The 16,525-nt window shown below is 33.6% G+C and overlaps 1 protein-coding gene across 3 annotated transcripts in view; it reads right to left on the reverse strand.

Annotated features, from left to right (window-relative positions):
- Positions 1–16,525, reverse strand: part of LOC110018756 (kelch domain-containing protein 4) — a 91,326-nt gene that overhangs the window by 21,273 nt on the left and 53,528 nt on the right. For 2 of the 3 annotated variants that reach the window (XM_020716177.1, XM_020716176.1), the window contains exons 11-13: positions 14,069–14,174; positions 13,492–13,555; positions 3,640–3,682 (exon numbers count right to left, since the gene is read on the reverse strand). In XM_020716177.1, the coding sequence (XP_020571836.1) occupies positions 3,640–3,682; positions 13,492–13,555; positions 14,069–14,174 (213 nt within the window). The remainder of the gene's footprint in view (positions 1–3,639; positions 3,683–13,491; positions 13,556–14,068; positions 14,175–16,525) is intronic. The other variant, XM_020716178.1, reaches the window with a different exon arrangement.

Here is a 16,525-nt window from a genome sequence, read left to right on the forward strand (position 1 = left end):
GCAACATCCCGCTTTCGTCGTCTGCAGGCTGAGGGACTCAAGACTCATTCGACATCGTACGTCTTGCGGCTTTGACTCGACCTTTTCTGCGGGCGTCTGGCTCTCGTCTGCAGGCTGAAGGGCTCGGGCTTCTGCGGTGTAGTGGAGTCTTGCTTCGAACCGACGCACGTCTCTGCTCCCTTTACGTCTGCTCGTGACTGTCAGCTTCATCAGACTCTCTGCTTCGCATTTGGTTTCGTTCATGACTATTTGCTTCGACAGGTACAATTCCTCCTCTTTCAGCTGAACTAGGGAAAGTCTCTTTGGTCGATGTGTTGGGTAACCATCTGGAGGAGTTGGTTGTTGTCTTCCCAACTTGTTATAAGGAATGTCGTGATGGTACATGTGACTACCCTTTTATTAAGAAGGTGAGTAAAAAGGGTAGGAAAGCAACTCTTTTTCTCTGATTTAGAAATCTAAATCTTGACTAAGAAATTCAAGTTCGTTCTTATCGAAAAATTTTAGTGGGGGAACTTCCTTATGAAAGTTATCAGAAAGAATTTTGAAGATCTCAAACTAATATGAAAGTGGGAAATGAAACTTCTTGATAGGAGGCATGTGTTGATTCAGTAAACCAAGACTAAAAACTACCTCGAATTTTCTTTAAAAAATATCTTAACATTGCAGGAAAGTCGATGAAGTTGCTCAAGTGGTCTCCTGATTTTGACCCAAGACACGGGCCTCCTACTGTATCGATATAGTTTACTTTACCTGGTGTCAAGTTGCACCTATTTAATCATCAGATTCTCTACTATATTGGGGCCATAATTGAAGATCCTATGAAGCTAAATCTACCCACCTTCAATCTGACCAGACCTTCTGTTGCTAGAATACTTGTGGATATTGCTAGAAAGGGATATTACTTTACCTGATATTATAGAAGTCAATGAATATTGGCAATAAATTGTTATGGAACATAGACCCTTTTATTGTAACCATTATAAGATGTTTGGGCATCCCCTTGACAAATGTCACGAACTTCACCGTAACTTGAAACCTAAAGCTGAAATGAATAAGGATGAGTCTAACCCACCGCTCTGGACACATCTGCTCCACCTGTGAAGGGATTTACCAAAAGACAAAAGTTGGTGTCTTAATTGCCCTCGAGGACCCCCCTCATGACAATAATGTTTCTATTACTGTGATCGATGTGCTACTGAATGGTTCTGCCATGCAACCTACAGCTTCAAACCTTTTTGAAATCAATACTGAAGGATCCTTTACCCACAAGGGACAATGTTCGGACTGATAATCAGGATAATCTTGCAGCTCCTCATCTTCAAGAAGCATCAAGTGCAGAGGAGACAGTTCAGACTTCACACACACTAAAACCTATCGTTGTTGGAAATCTTTCTACTGTGGTTCTACCACCTCATCATAACGAGCAAGTTGTTACTGTTAGTCAGGCGCAAGAAGCTCATCAGATTATACATGCCCGACATTCTGTTGACCAACACGCTGATCAGATAAGCCAGTCTTCGGATGAGGAATGACAGGTTTACACATCCAGACGGAAGAAAAAAATGGAGGCCTTCTCGAGCTCAGGAACTTTATGGATGACACGTTGGTTACTTCGGGTAATGGCACGCATCTCACCAATTTGTTAGCCGGCTCCCATCCTACGACTAGAGGCAGAGGCAGGACTAAATTGACTAGCCCCTAATATGCGTTTTGACAGTTTTTGGTTTTTTGAGCTTACATGTACCTTTCTTTTTGGGGATTTTGTGTGTTGTACCGTGTGGGTGGGTGCCTTTTTTGGGCCCACTCACACAACCTATCTGTATCTTTTTTATTTTAATATATTTGCCCTCGAGTTATATATATATATATATATACTATTTACCCTCGAAAATTGATACAAAATTTCATTTTTTAATGATAAAAAGAATTTTTATCTTTTGTATGAAGTTTATGCAGAGGAAATCTAAATATGACAATTAAACAGTACATGCATTCATTTTCATTATGATGACCATCCTCCTTATTTTCATCCTTTTATTAAATTTCAATAAACTAATTGGCAATTCATTTCCAAGATTATTCACAGTTCAGCAAACTTCTGGTGCAGGTAGATTATTGTTCATGATTGTTAAACTTTTTTCAGCATTCATTTTAATAACCAAAAAATTAAGTAAATTTAGTTGAACTATAAACTTTACTATTTAGCTAAAAAAAAATTATATGAGGTATATTCAATCGGATGAATTCTATCCTCCTTTATTACATCATGCTTCAACTAGTAGAGGAGATCGTCATTTGGGTGACAATTAACTTATATTTGATAATTCCCGTGAGATCAATGAATTACAACAAACGGAAAAAAAAAAGAAATATAGGTTAAGACATGACAAGTTCATTTTATGACTAGACACTTAGATGCAAAGATAAATTTAATGGCCGCACCATCAAATTTTGTTCTAAACATTTAGCAATTCCTATGATCATAATCATTATTCATATAATTGGCGATTGATAATGTTTAAATAATTTAAATAATGATAGCATGCATGATATTTATTTTCTGTGAACTACTGTGATATAGAACTATAACTGTTCAAGTGTGTTATTTTGAAAATTCATTTTATTGTTTAGTTAATAATTAAGAACTAAACGAGTGAAAAAAATTCAGTGTATTGCAGGCTTAGCAATATGAGCAAGCTGTTAGAATTATTTAAGTTTTAATTTAATTTACATTGTATACTTTAGTGACTCTTTTGATTTATCAAAAAATACTAATTGTTAAAAAGAAGTTTGAATAGTTATTTTCTTTTGCATCAGTAATAGTAAAAGAAAACATTTAATTATTTTCCTTCTCATCATGTGCTTTCATCTTACTAATTACAAGCTCTCAAATTAAATTGTGACATTCATAAACCAATATTTATAATCGACAGTGATTTTGAAGGTGTGCTTCATGTGCAAAACAAAGCATGTGATGCTGCTTCACATCATTTAAGCGTGTTTTGAAGCGCTAAAACTTAACACTCGGTCCGATTCACAGTTTAGCAAGACGAAATAAAAGGGCCACCGAGTTAATTTAGCTTATTTTATGAAACATGAGACTTTATTATTTTATGTATGCTTTAAAAATTAAAATTAATTTTGAGTTATAAGATTCTTTTTGCAATTTCAAGTTTTAAATTATTAAGCAAACTATTAGAAATTGTTCGAAGTTTTAATTTGCAGGTTTTCCCTCAATATTTGCTTTTTTAAGTTAGGTATTGCATCACATTCTTTTCCATTTTATATTAACTTTTAAGTTTTAAATCATGTTATATATATTTTATGATTGTTAATGAAAGTATATATACATAAATAGTTTTATATAGCCTATTAGTGCTTTAGTTAATAAAAATACTGTTTTGCCCAGCGCTTTGAAGCAAAAATAAAACTTTATGCATCGCATTGCGCATTGCTCTTTGATAATACTTATAACTGGTTATTTTAACTATTTCGAGTAGGCCTCCTAAATGGCCACTCATCTTTGAAAATAAACATATATCATATTTTCCATGCATATTATTAATAAACTGCAGCTGAATTTTGCTGTTTTTAAGTAATGCATGTATAACAGTTAAAGTAATGGTGATATCACGGTACCTTATCTTTCGTAGATTTCTCCTTTCGTAGTTCCAAAGGATACCTAAGGCAAGTGCACCGAACAATCATTGATAGTTTACAATATCATTTGAAATAATAATTATGCAAATTTTAAAAAAAATTTAAAGAACAGGCATATTATAAAAACATTTCACTAAAAGTAAAGACATGATTCATTATTAACATGTAAAACATATTCGACATGATAAGCCAGCCAAGATACTAACGTCATACCAAATAATTTTTTAAAATGCCCTGGGTTGAAGGTACAGATACTAAAACAAAAAGTTGCTTCAAAGTTCCACGCAAGAACATGTGCAAGGTAATACCAACATGAAATGCAACAGCATTCAAATCCATAGAAAATACTTCTCATTTCAAAGGTGAAAACTAAAAGCACAATGCCAACAGGAAAACTTTATATCTAATTCCAGAATGTACCTGCAATGCTACGGGGTATAACCTCCTCGTAAATGCATGCCCGAATAATGAAGGAAATAGAAAAAATAAAAAATAATAATAATAAAAACAGCACCTTAACCAGACATCGTTTTTTAAAACAAGCTTAGTCTACAAATATTCAGCCAGCAATCCCATAGGTTATAATTCCTTCCAGTATATTTATTCAAAGAAGACTTCCATACCTACCCCTCAAATCCTATGTATTTACATATCTAACACCTAAACTTCAATTTTTACATATATGTCACCTTAACTATGCAAAAAAAGGGTGTATTTCACTTTTTAAAAGTTATAATAGTGGTATTTTTTATATGCTATGAATATTTGGATGGTATAACTGTAAAAAGTAAATTTTAGGTGTCAGATTTATAAATTCATAGCAATTGAGTGGTATGTACATAAATGCCTCTTTATTCAAAAGCCTATTAAAACAGTCCAAAAGTAGATCAGACAGTGATGTGGGAGCTGTTCGATTTTGCAAAATATGAGGAAACTGAAAACCCGCGATGCTGGATTCTGCGTGTCGTGGAATTAACCTTACCGCAATTGCAGGTTCCTGGGGATGCCGCCAAATACACCTGATTTTATTTTATTTCAGCATCGAGTTATTTCCTATTTCATTCTTTCTAATTAAGTTATTTTCTCTTGGGAACCTATTTATGTATTGTTTTTGTTTCTATTTGGAGAGACTTTTGCCAATTGTAATGTTATTTGGAGATGTTTTCTCTATCGGAATATTGTATCTTTGGATTTCTTCGAGTGGTATGTCTGTAGCCTGGTAGGATCAAAGTAGTAATCTCTCTCGAATGTTCGAAAACCTCCTTCGTCTTCCAACTTGCAGCAAGCTATTGTTCACAGCAGGAAAATTGTTGTTTTCTGTTCCAGTTCGCCGTCTCGTTGTCATCCACACCATAATTTTTGTTGTCATCTAATCTCCCTATCCCGTTACTCATCCTAACTTTTCTAATGTCTTTTTGTATTTCCTCGCATCTCCTAAGGGCCCTAGAACGGTATCATCTAGCATTATGATCCTATAAAAAACAAACCTTAATTTTTTAGAAATTCATGGTTCCTACACCTACACAAAGTTCCACAACCTCAATTATCAACTAACTCAATACCCCACTGATCCCTCCTATAATTTCTAGTCCTAAACCTAAAACTTTTAAAATCAAATTCACAAAAATTTCGCTGACACCTGTCTCCAAACTTAAGCCCCCAACCAACCTTAATTTGTAATCCTACATTTACTAGAAATCTGATTAGGAGGAAATGATGACATGCCACCAAGAAGAAACTCTCAGCGAGGTATCCAAGAACTTGCTAAGAAGGATATACAACGAAATATTTTTCAATTGCAACAGAGACTTATTGCCTTTGAGATGAGACAATCTGGTGATAACACATATAGCCACAACAGTTACTCGTCGGGCCGAGAGAGGGAAGAAAATATCATTCACCAAAAAATTTCTACTGAGAAAGAACCAAAACCCCTGCAATTTGGCATGAAATATCAGAGAAAGTGCCAAGATTTTGGAGTGAAGATTGACTTATCAGATTTTAATAATTGCATGGATACGGACAAATTCATCGAATGACTCCAAGCAATAAAATAAATCTTTGAGTAAAAGGGCATTTCACCGGGGAAAAAGGGTAAAACTAACCGCCATTAAATAAATAAAGGGTGCATCTTTGTGGTGGAAGAGCCTGAAACGTCTTTGACAGTGAGAAGTGAAAAGCAAAATCACTACTTGATCTAAGATGGAAAGGGAGATGCAACACAAATACCTTTCTCCTATACTGTCGACAGAATATGTTCATAAAACTTTATAACTTATGCTAGCGAGATTCTTTTGTGAAGCAAACAATTGAATTTGATTAACTCATGCTAAATTGTGATTTGGTGAAACAAGAGGAGCACACGGTAGTGAGGTATCTGGAGGAATTGAGGTTGTCTTTTGAAAATATACTCGATGTACAGACCCTATCTTTAAAGGTAGAGAAATAGCAATGCTGACCATCACATCTTATAAGCATAATTCAATCCCAAGATCAGATAATAAGAATACGCACAGTGGAGATCCAAGTCTACTTTGCTAGAGAAAAAAAAATAAGTTTAGAGTGGAGACAATATGGAAACCTATAGCACTCCCAAATCCGCCCAGCTAGAAAATACTTCGTATCATGGCTTTCGGCACAATACGTCTGATTGCCCAAACATAAGGGTGATATCTTTCTTTGAGTAGGGCGCATTGGAGGAGGGTGAAGAATTAGAATGAAGAGGAATACCAACTACCTGCAAATAAGGGAGAGTTGTTAGTATCTGATGGGTCTTTTGAGATTGAACCTACAAGAAAACAACAATGGGTCTACCACATATATTTCGCACCCACTGCGTTGTGAAAGAAAATGTGGGCTATCTTATTATGGATAGTGGAAGTTATAAAAATGTAGCATCTACAAATATGACGGATAAACTGAGTCTAACCACTCAAACATTTCCAACTATATTTTCTGTCGTAGTTGAAGAAAGACAGTTGACAAGAGATGTCTCGTGGAGTTTTCTATGGGACACAAGTTACAGTGTCAGGCTTGGTGTGAAGAAGTGTTTGGATGTGTGTCACATTCTTTTTGGCCAATCAAGGCAATATCATAAGGTTACACTTCAAGATGGCCACATAAACAATTGCCAATTTATCAAGGATGATAAACAAATTGCACTTCTAGTGTTGAAGGAGACAATCGAGATGGGCTTAGTGGCTCGTGTCGTATTTCTACAGGCTACGAGAGAGGCACAAGTGAAATTGGCTTTGGTGATGCTAGAAAACAGTATCATGGAAGAGATGAAATTTGAGGCAGTGTGGCCCTCACTAGAGAATTTTCAAGATTGTTTGAGCTTCAGTTTATCCCCTGGGTTGCCACTATTGAGAGTACTCCAACATGTCATCTCCTTAGATAGAAATGATAATTTTAATAGCAATATTAGGAAGGCCCTATGGAGTAAGTTAGGTGCTAAATTCCAGTTCAGCTATATAGCACACCCACAAACAGATGGCTAAAATAGAATGGTGAATCACAACTCTAGAAATATACTTAGATGTTTTGAAAAAAAAACATTAAACAGTGGGATACGAGTCTACTTAGAGAAGGAAAATCCTCCTAGCCCGAGACAATGATGCAAGTGTTGCTCGCTCGCGCAAGACTGTGAGAACCAAATTCACGCTATGCAGGGTTCGACGTATTGTGGAATTAACTTTAATGCAGCCTCGGGTTACCGGGGATGCAGCCAAAGATGGGACCAAGATATCACGTACCTTGTCGAATAGACATTGGATCGTGATACTGTGTCAGTATCACAAAATCGTGATACTGACACGATTACGGGAGATGGGACCAAGATATCACATTTCCTTTTTTTTATTTTTCTCCATATTTTTTACAAGTTTCCTTCCTTTTAAAGTCCTTTCCTATTTTCTTATTTTTTCAATTAAAAAATTTTCTATTGGGAGACTTATATGTGTTGTAATAGGATTTTGAAGTTTTAGTTTCCTAATTTGATAAATTGAGAAGTATTTCCTCTGAATTAGCTCTCTGGAGTGTTGTATCATTTCCTTTTGTAGATGATGTGTCTAAATATTGCATAGGAATAGGCGGTGGAACCCCATGCCGCCCGTATACCACCGTATTGTCGTCTTACCTGCTGATTTTTAGCAAAAGCAGCCGTCGAAGTTGTTGTTTAAGTAGAAACCGTCATTTATCCCTTCAAATTCGTTGTTCAACCACCCATACCTCGCCGAATAGACATTGGATCGTTGTTTGCAGCCGGAACAACGGTCGATCGATGCCAAAATGCTGTCCAACAACCGCCTTATCCCAATAATCGACTCCTAACGCCGTCGAACTCACATATTACAGTTCCCTTGCCATTCCACAATCACCACTCCTCTAAAAACACGCTTCCCGAATACCATGTAGGAGCCTTAGAATAATATTATTTAGTATTAGAGCCCGGCAAGCCTTAGAATTTTTTGAGTTGTCTTTTCTATCCCAATCCAAAATTCCAAAAAAAAAAAAAATCCACACCATTCTGATATCCAACTATACAGTTAAATTAAAGCAATACAGTTAACCGAGATGTTAAAAAAGTCATGAAATTAACCAAGGGGAATATACGGTCGGACGATGAATTTTAATATTTTTTAAATTTGTTTTCTAGAACTAACATTTAACAAATGAAAGATCCACTACATAAAATAAATTAAAACATTACATTGAAATTTTCCTCATTATCGGTTGACCCCATCTTCTATAAACATTTTATCTTCTATTTTTCATCTTTTAATCAAATAATTCAAACCTGAAACGATAGTTTGAAAATAACAACGAACTAATCATAGTCAATGAATACTCATACTCCTAAACTATAGTAACACAATGAAAAGAATATAATATGCACGTTAGTTTAAACTTTATATGAATCAATCAAAGAGTATTTGATTATTTATATTATCTAATATGATCATTCAATGTAATTCTAGATATTCACTATTTCTTACTGTTATATACAAATATCTTTTTAATTTGTATATAACCATTATAGAAGCATCGTTCAAAAATTTGTACTAAAGTACTTCAATATATATTTTTTTTCATTTACGTTCACGGGTACTTTAGTTTTGCTCCATTAGTATTATAAAGAGATGACTCTATTAAAGTCAAACATGCACATACAAACAGACAAAATAAAAAATCTCATTCTTATTCATAACATTCAGTATATAATATAATATCTTGAATTATGCATTTGATAGACATATATGAACATTAGTGACATACAATTCAATAGGATCAAATGAACTTAAAAAATAGATAAATCATTTTGATTTTTAGTCTTGCATTATAAAATCTATCTAAATAATTAATAAAGTGTATTAAATTTAGAAGAAATCAAATACTGCTATAATTTAAAAGTAATAGTACTCAATTCGCTTTCAAATGACTTTTACTTGCTTTAAAGTTTTGAAATATGTTCTATAATAGAATACATATAAATAATTATAAAATATTATTATTAGTAAATTAATTAAATGATATATCATTATTTATAACTGAAATAGTGAATTTATAACATTTTATAAAATTTGATACTAATATGGATTTATGTAGTATTATTTAAATAAATTATCACTACAATTCAATATCTTTATTTGACATAATTTAGGATTTAATTATTAAGGATGAATAGTTTATTTTATTATCAAAATTTGACATCAATTTATTTACAAGTAAAATAATACTTAATTTAAATTTTACCTGAATAAATTTTTCGATTTATCAACTCACCAACACTTCTCCCTTATGTGCATAACCGAGCCCAAAGTCCTTCTCAGTCTTCCTAACCTAAATTAATATAACTTCATATTAACATTATCTTAGAATTAAGTGTTTAATCAACATAAATTAGATGCATAATTGAAATTTCACCTCAATTCCTCTTATTGCAAGGTCAACAATTCCTTTAGGATCCTCTTTAACCCCTCGTATATTGTTGTTAATTCTTCCATCCTGTTTTATAATTATGATTAACAAAACAAAATCTATATAAATTGTTTAAATGCAATTTAATTAATATAGTTAAAAATCTAAATAGTATTAAATCCTAACAATTACCTCAGTTGTCAAGATCTCTTTCACAAATATTAACCTCTATCTTCCTCCAAATTCGAAACTTAATGTGAAAGCTTCGATCCTGATTTCAAATGCACTTAAATTTAACATTTAAATAATAAACATATATATATATGTATACATATGTATGTATACATATATATGTATACATATGTATGTATGTCTACAGATATGTATGTCGTATGTAGACATACATATCTGTAGACATACATACATATGTATACATATATATGTATACATACATATGTATACATATATATATGTATACATATATAGATGTATATGTATAGGTATGTATATATATCTATGCATACATACTATATATATTATTAAATTAATTATTAAAACATACCCCTAAAATATCGATCGAAAGCCCTTATGCACGCACAATAGCTCTTTTTCCTCTATTAGGGCTTGCTCAAAAGACCTTACACAGACACAAGTCCTCCTCTTCCTCTACTACTTCACAGGAGCTCGACTTCAATGCTAATGAGTTGATCTACTCCTTTTTAAACTAAATGAGCATGGTAGCCTTCACATTAGAAAAAAAAAAAAAAAAAACTACACGAACCTTCCTACTTCTTTGGCTTCTTCTTCTCCTTCGGCTCCGTGTGTGGGATCGTCCAAGCAGCAACTTCGACGCTTTCACTAGTGTCGCCTTCTTCATATGCACTCTCTGGCATGGCGAAGCACAAGCTTGCACGCATTGTCAATCTTCCATCCTACGTATGCGTCAATCAGTTCCCCAGGTAAGTCATTCATGATGGGAGTCGACATTTACTACCTTTGGCATCGTTCCTCGTAGACGAGCATTCCTCTTTCTTCTTGTTCTTATTCCTCACCTTGCTCTCTCTTGTTATGTCTTCTGTTTCGTTTCTACTATTACTTTGGTTCGAACGAGGTGCCAACTCTTAATATGAAACTGTTGAAACGCTTCGTTCGAACGAACACAACTAGTTAGAATGATTTTGTTTATTTATTTATTTATTTTTTTTAATCTTTTTATATTACAATGTCCCCTCCTTATAAAAATTTCATCCTCAAAATTAAATTTGCAACATCTTCTCCAAGCCTCGAATCACTTTTCATTAAGCAAGTAAAACTTAAAGTATCCATAAGCATTCATGAAGAAGTTTAAATCTCATTCAACAAGATAAAACATGGATATAATAAAACAAATATATGATATAAGATAACTCAACTAAACTTTCCCCATCAACTGAAACAGAGTAACATCACACCTTAAGCAAGGTAGCATAGCAACAACACAATACATCCTCTCATAGATACATACACTAGAATGACACTCCTGTAACATATGATGAAACATAAAACTCCTCAATTTCTAGAAGCATCAACATCAACAGTAGGTTCTACAGGCGCTCTGCTTGTACCGAAATAAACCCGAGCACAAACAGGTTGTCTTGAATGGCCTTTGGTGGGAGCTGAAGCTAAAGACTCTATCATTTTTTGCACATCTGCAGTCTTCTGTGAAGGAGCTCTAACTATTCCTGATCTTCTTATATTTTCTGACCAAGTGACTGACAATATCTAGCTATGTGACCAGGCTGATGACATCAATAACATGTATGAGAGCCCATCAAACCTTGGCCTTTATTTTATTTTTCACATTTGACACAAGTGATTACAATACTACGAGAAGTGCCGCCACTGAATTTATCAAAATTTGAATTTGAGCTTCTTCATATTAAATCCTTCTAATTGATACGCATGCTCTCTTTCATCAATACTCTTTCTCATGTGTGTCTCCTCATGCTTCTAAATAACCTAGAAATCAATCTCTAATTGTCTAGCCCGCTCCACTAACATTGAATAGTCATAGATACCCAAAGGCACCAAAAGCAACAACGGTTGTTTGATCGAATCCTTCAATCCCGAAAGAGATTTGTGGCATTTCTCTGATGCAGTAGCTATCAGCTGTGGGGAATACCATGACAGTGCAATGAACTCTGCTTCATAATGCATGTTTGTCTTCTCTCCTAGCACTAACCTAAAGAATTTGTCTTACATTTGTCTTCGAGCGAATAGGGTACAAACCAATCAATGAATAGCTCCACAAACTCCTCCCAACTTATCATCATGTTGGGTGTGCCCCCTAACTTGTCTTAATGTTTCTCACGCCACCACCTTTCGGCCCGTCTATCCAGCACAAAAATAGCTAAAGATACTTTTCTTTCATCCAGACACGCCATGCTATCTAGTATCTTTCCTCTTCTCATCAGTCAGTTCTTCACTTCAATCAGATTTTTAGATTCCTTGAAACAAGGTGAACGCAAATCTTGAAATATCTTCAAGTACTTATTCATAACAATAGTCTCACCCATACTAGGCTGCAGTCTTGATTCCTGAATCAGCTGAGTCATCGCCACCATCATCTAGGTCAAGACATTTGTGTTTGAATTTACAAAAGAAGGTACTTCCTCATTTTCTATCCCATTCCCCTCTTGCTGAATCTCAGGTGCATCTATTTGCCTGAATTTAAAAAGATCACTTAATTAATAATTCATTTAAAAAATTATTATTAAATTTTCTTGTAATTATCTTATTGGCTTTTTCATCAAGATTATTATAATTAATCATAAACATTTCTCTGATACCACTTTTGTCAAGACCCAGGTTAGGTCGTGACACTCACACCTCAATAATTTTGAAAACAATTTATATCCATTAGCTATTTTCATATCGCTTTGGGATATTTGTTGCAACAGAATCCTGCAATACTACATTATGAAGCTTGTTTCGACCAAGCAAGTCAAGCTAACGAGAATATTCAAGAGATGCATTAACTTGTTTAATTTTTTTGCAGCTAGTCTTCAGGTACGTGTAGGTTCTTAAAATAAAGAGAGTCCATTCCCACATTCTTCAACATATGTTTGTGTAGAGACCCATCCACTTGTTGCTCAAAATAAAAATTTTAGCTCTATAACATGTGAAACTTAATATCGCAAGAACATGAAATAGAATAAATTACATAAAGCACAAGAAATTTATAAAATTACAAACTTAAAATAGTAGTAATGACGATTCTATAAGCATTAAATTCTTAACAGCAGCAAACACAAAAGTTGGTCAAGGAGATTTATGGACCTTGTTTCAATAATCATAAAAGACAATTTAATCATTGACAAGAGCTAAGCGAGTTACTTTGATAACATGGTTCATCCACCGAAATACAAGAAATAAACAATATTATACAGAGGCAACTGAGTTCTCTGCATGAATATCAACATATATTCAATAGATCTAAATTACTAGATATCTTGTAAATGGCAAGTAAAACTTTGTAATCGATATTAAAGGCTATCAATATCAACAATATAGGTCCAGAAAAATCATTTAAATTTCACCCGTTAAAAGTTAGATTTTCCAAAGATATTAACCAAAAAAAAAAAAAGTTATCGTGTTTAATTTGCAGAGTATTCCCATAATGTTTACATAGAAAACTTCATAATATTGGAACATGACATCTGACAGCACTGGTTATATTATCAAGAAAAGAAATATTACTTCTATCTAGTGCAACTTTCATATTAATTATATTTACATACCTCTTTGTAAGGCCTCGATTAACACCCCTCATAATATTTAATTAAAATTTCATATTTTCTAAAAGACAGAAGAGTCCAAAACTAGAAAATCAGATAAAAATCAAACTTAATAAAAGCTGGAGAAGTTTTATACCACCGTCGAGTATCCAACTGAAAGCCATATAACTCATTCATAAATAAGCTCATTAGCACATCACCTAAACAAACCAAAATGCAGAAAAATGTTAGCCATACATCATAACATATATGTAAGGAAAAAGTTTCATTTCAGCCATGCAGGTCTTTGTTCATCATCCTGACAATTTACAAAAACATTCATTTGTGTGCACAAAATAGCTAGCAATCTAATAAATATAAACAAAAAAAAAGCAGTAATATATATAAAAAAATAATATATAGCGCGTCATATCACATTTGTTCATAATGAAATGCATTCATATTCTTTCTAAATGTTTCAATTGGATCTCAACAGTCATATTGATGTAATTTAAAATTTTCCATACACATTAATCCATTGATAAATCAGGTACTTTATGCAGCTGGTAAGCTGAGAGTATTCAAGAGTTTCAGAAGTACCAAACATGTTTGCAAACATTTTCGTGCTTTTTTTTTAAAGAAGAGATTAGCAAATCAGATGTCAGAATTGCAAGACTTATTAAAAGAATTAAGAAATAAATTAAGTGTAAATTTTAAAAATAAACATGACCAACCTTCAGCCTCCATATCAACAACTCCTCCAAATAGCACAGCCCTCTTTTTGTGAATGCACGTAGAAAAACTAGCACGAGGACCAGGAGGTATTCCAACCTTCTTAACCTAAAAATGAAATTCAGGCAATAAACATCAGAGGGGACAACTGAGTTAATGCAATGTCTTATGAACTGATGAAAGATTGCATGAGAAACGTGCCCTAATAAAGTGAAAATGTTATATGAAATGTAAAATAGTTAATCGCTTATGTCAATAACAAATCAACTGGTAAGAAGAAAAAAATTACCCTGCAAAGAAGAAAGATAAAATAAAATGGTGTAGAACAGGCACACACGTAGATGAATGAATTTTTTAAATTCCTAGAAGCATATGAGGTTTTATAAATGAAACCCCCTGCCAGAATATTAAGGATTTGTAAGAGATGTTAGTAAAAAATATCCAGGTTTCAAAGAACCCTAGAGCATATATATAAGGGTTTCATGAACCAGGAATCTATGCTATAGTATGAAGATATCCCGTCATAAATTCCCTAACTTCTAAGAATCTAACTTCTTATTTTTTAAAAGAAAAACCTTTTAAATGCCATTATATAAATGCTGACAGGAATTCTGGAAACATTTTTTGGAATGGAATTCCAAATCCGTTGATGTTCTTTCTGCTCAGGTTCGAAAACACTCTATTATCATCTATTTCTATGATAAATGGAAAATTATGATTTTCTTCTTAGAAATGTCTATGCCCCTTCTAGAGAATGTGATAAACGACTTTTATGAAGCAAACACTTGAACTTAAGATCCAATTGATCTTCTAAGTGGTTTATTTGTGTTGATTTAAGTGACAAATTGACCTGTGATGCAAGTTCCTCAAAAGCTATAAAAGTTCTCTATTTATTGGTTAACTTCAATTTCTTTGACCTTTCCATGGGGATGTAAGGTACCTCATTTTGCCCAATAATAAATTTGAATTTTTTTGTCAAATTGAATAATTTCTTCAGCTTTCCTTTTCGTAATGCTTTTTTTTCCTAATGGCAGACCAAAGACCATCAGCAAAATTTTCTCAATTCATTGTTCATTTATTTTCAATTCAAATCTCACTACAAAGCCCAAGTTTCATATCTTCATATTTGAAAATTTAAAATCCAACAAAGATTCAAGAATGCAGTTTCAAATTGCCAGATATGTTTTGCTATACAAAGGGATGGTGAAAAAGGTGCAAAAGATTACTATTTCAGTTTAAACTAACAAGAAGAAGCCTCAAAACATGAAGATAACAGCCCTTGATCAATCGAAAGAAGAATTTCATGATTGCTAAACTCAATCAAAGAGAATCAAAGCAAAACCAGATCTCTGGTCCATGTTCAATCGAACAATGTGAAAAATATCACCGAAGAAAAAAATGGCTACATAACAAACATAATGAAAAAGAACAGAAGTCAACTGATTTTAAGTGATGATAGAAACACTTCTTTCTGAGCCAATAGAAGGCAGAATTATTTCAACAATCTATGGACTACTTTATTATTGAGCAAAATGATCTGTTACTTGCTTTAGCTAATCTCTCCAAACAACTCTTAAGAAGAATTTTTGCCACGGCATCTGTTGATTTCCGTAAGCTTACCTTTCTAATGATCCTTGATTATTTGTTGATTCCCCGTTTTCTTTGGAAGAAGTAAAAGTTGCTATCTTTTATCTTGAAGCCTCTAAATCAGAAGATCAAGATGGCTTCTCAATTATTAAGTTCCTTTACAATGAGATGCCAAAGTTTAATGAATAAAATCATGAATTATTCAAAATGAATGATCAGTTACAATTTATATAAAAGACATAATTTTGGAAGAAAATCTAATGGAAAAAGATCTAATAAAAATTCATTTTCTTAATAGTAAAATGATATAGAAATCTATAAAAAGTTATGCAAAAAAACTATATTATAGAATAATAGTTACTAAGTAGTTAAGACTTCTACATCTACTTAATTCATGGATATCATGCAATTAGAGCAAAGCTGTTTAACAAATTAATAAGCAAGGGTGAGTAATAGAAGGAAATAACGAGCGAGAAAAAGAAAATGAGAGGGCAGAAACAAAGAGTATGACAAAAAAGAAAGGAAAAAGTGACCAACTACATGGGCAAAATGGGATGAGTGAATAAGCGGGTGATGTGCATTGTACAAGTGAATGTGAGAAAGCAGATTGTAGCAAAAGGTGACCAGCAAAGTGTGTGGATGAGTTGAGAAGAGCACAAGCACAAAGAACCCTGCACTAATTTGATTTTGTGTATGTATTTATGTATGTATATATATGTGTGTGTGTGTGTGTGTGCGAGCGCGTGCGTTCGTGTATGCGCCGCATACTCAGATCAGTTGGTCGGACATCTGGTTGTTAGTTGTAAGTCCCCTCTGGTCTGGGGTTCGATTCCCCCCCCCCCCCCCCCGGGGGCGGGGGGGGACCGCGGTCT

The sequence above is a fragment of the Phalaenopsis equestris genome, unplaced genomic scaffold, assembly GCF_001263595.1.
Source record: "Phalaenopsis equestris unplaced genomic scaffold, ASM126359v1 Scaffold000036, whole genome shotgun sequence".
NCBI classification, from domain to species: domain Eukaryota; kingdom Viridiplantae; phylum Streptophyta; class Magnoliopsida; order Asparagales; family Orchidaceae; genus Phalaenopsis; species Phalaenopsis equestris.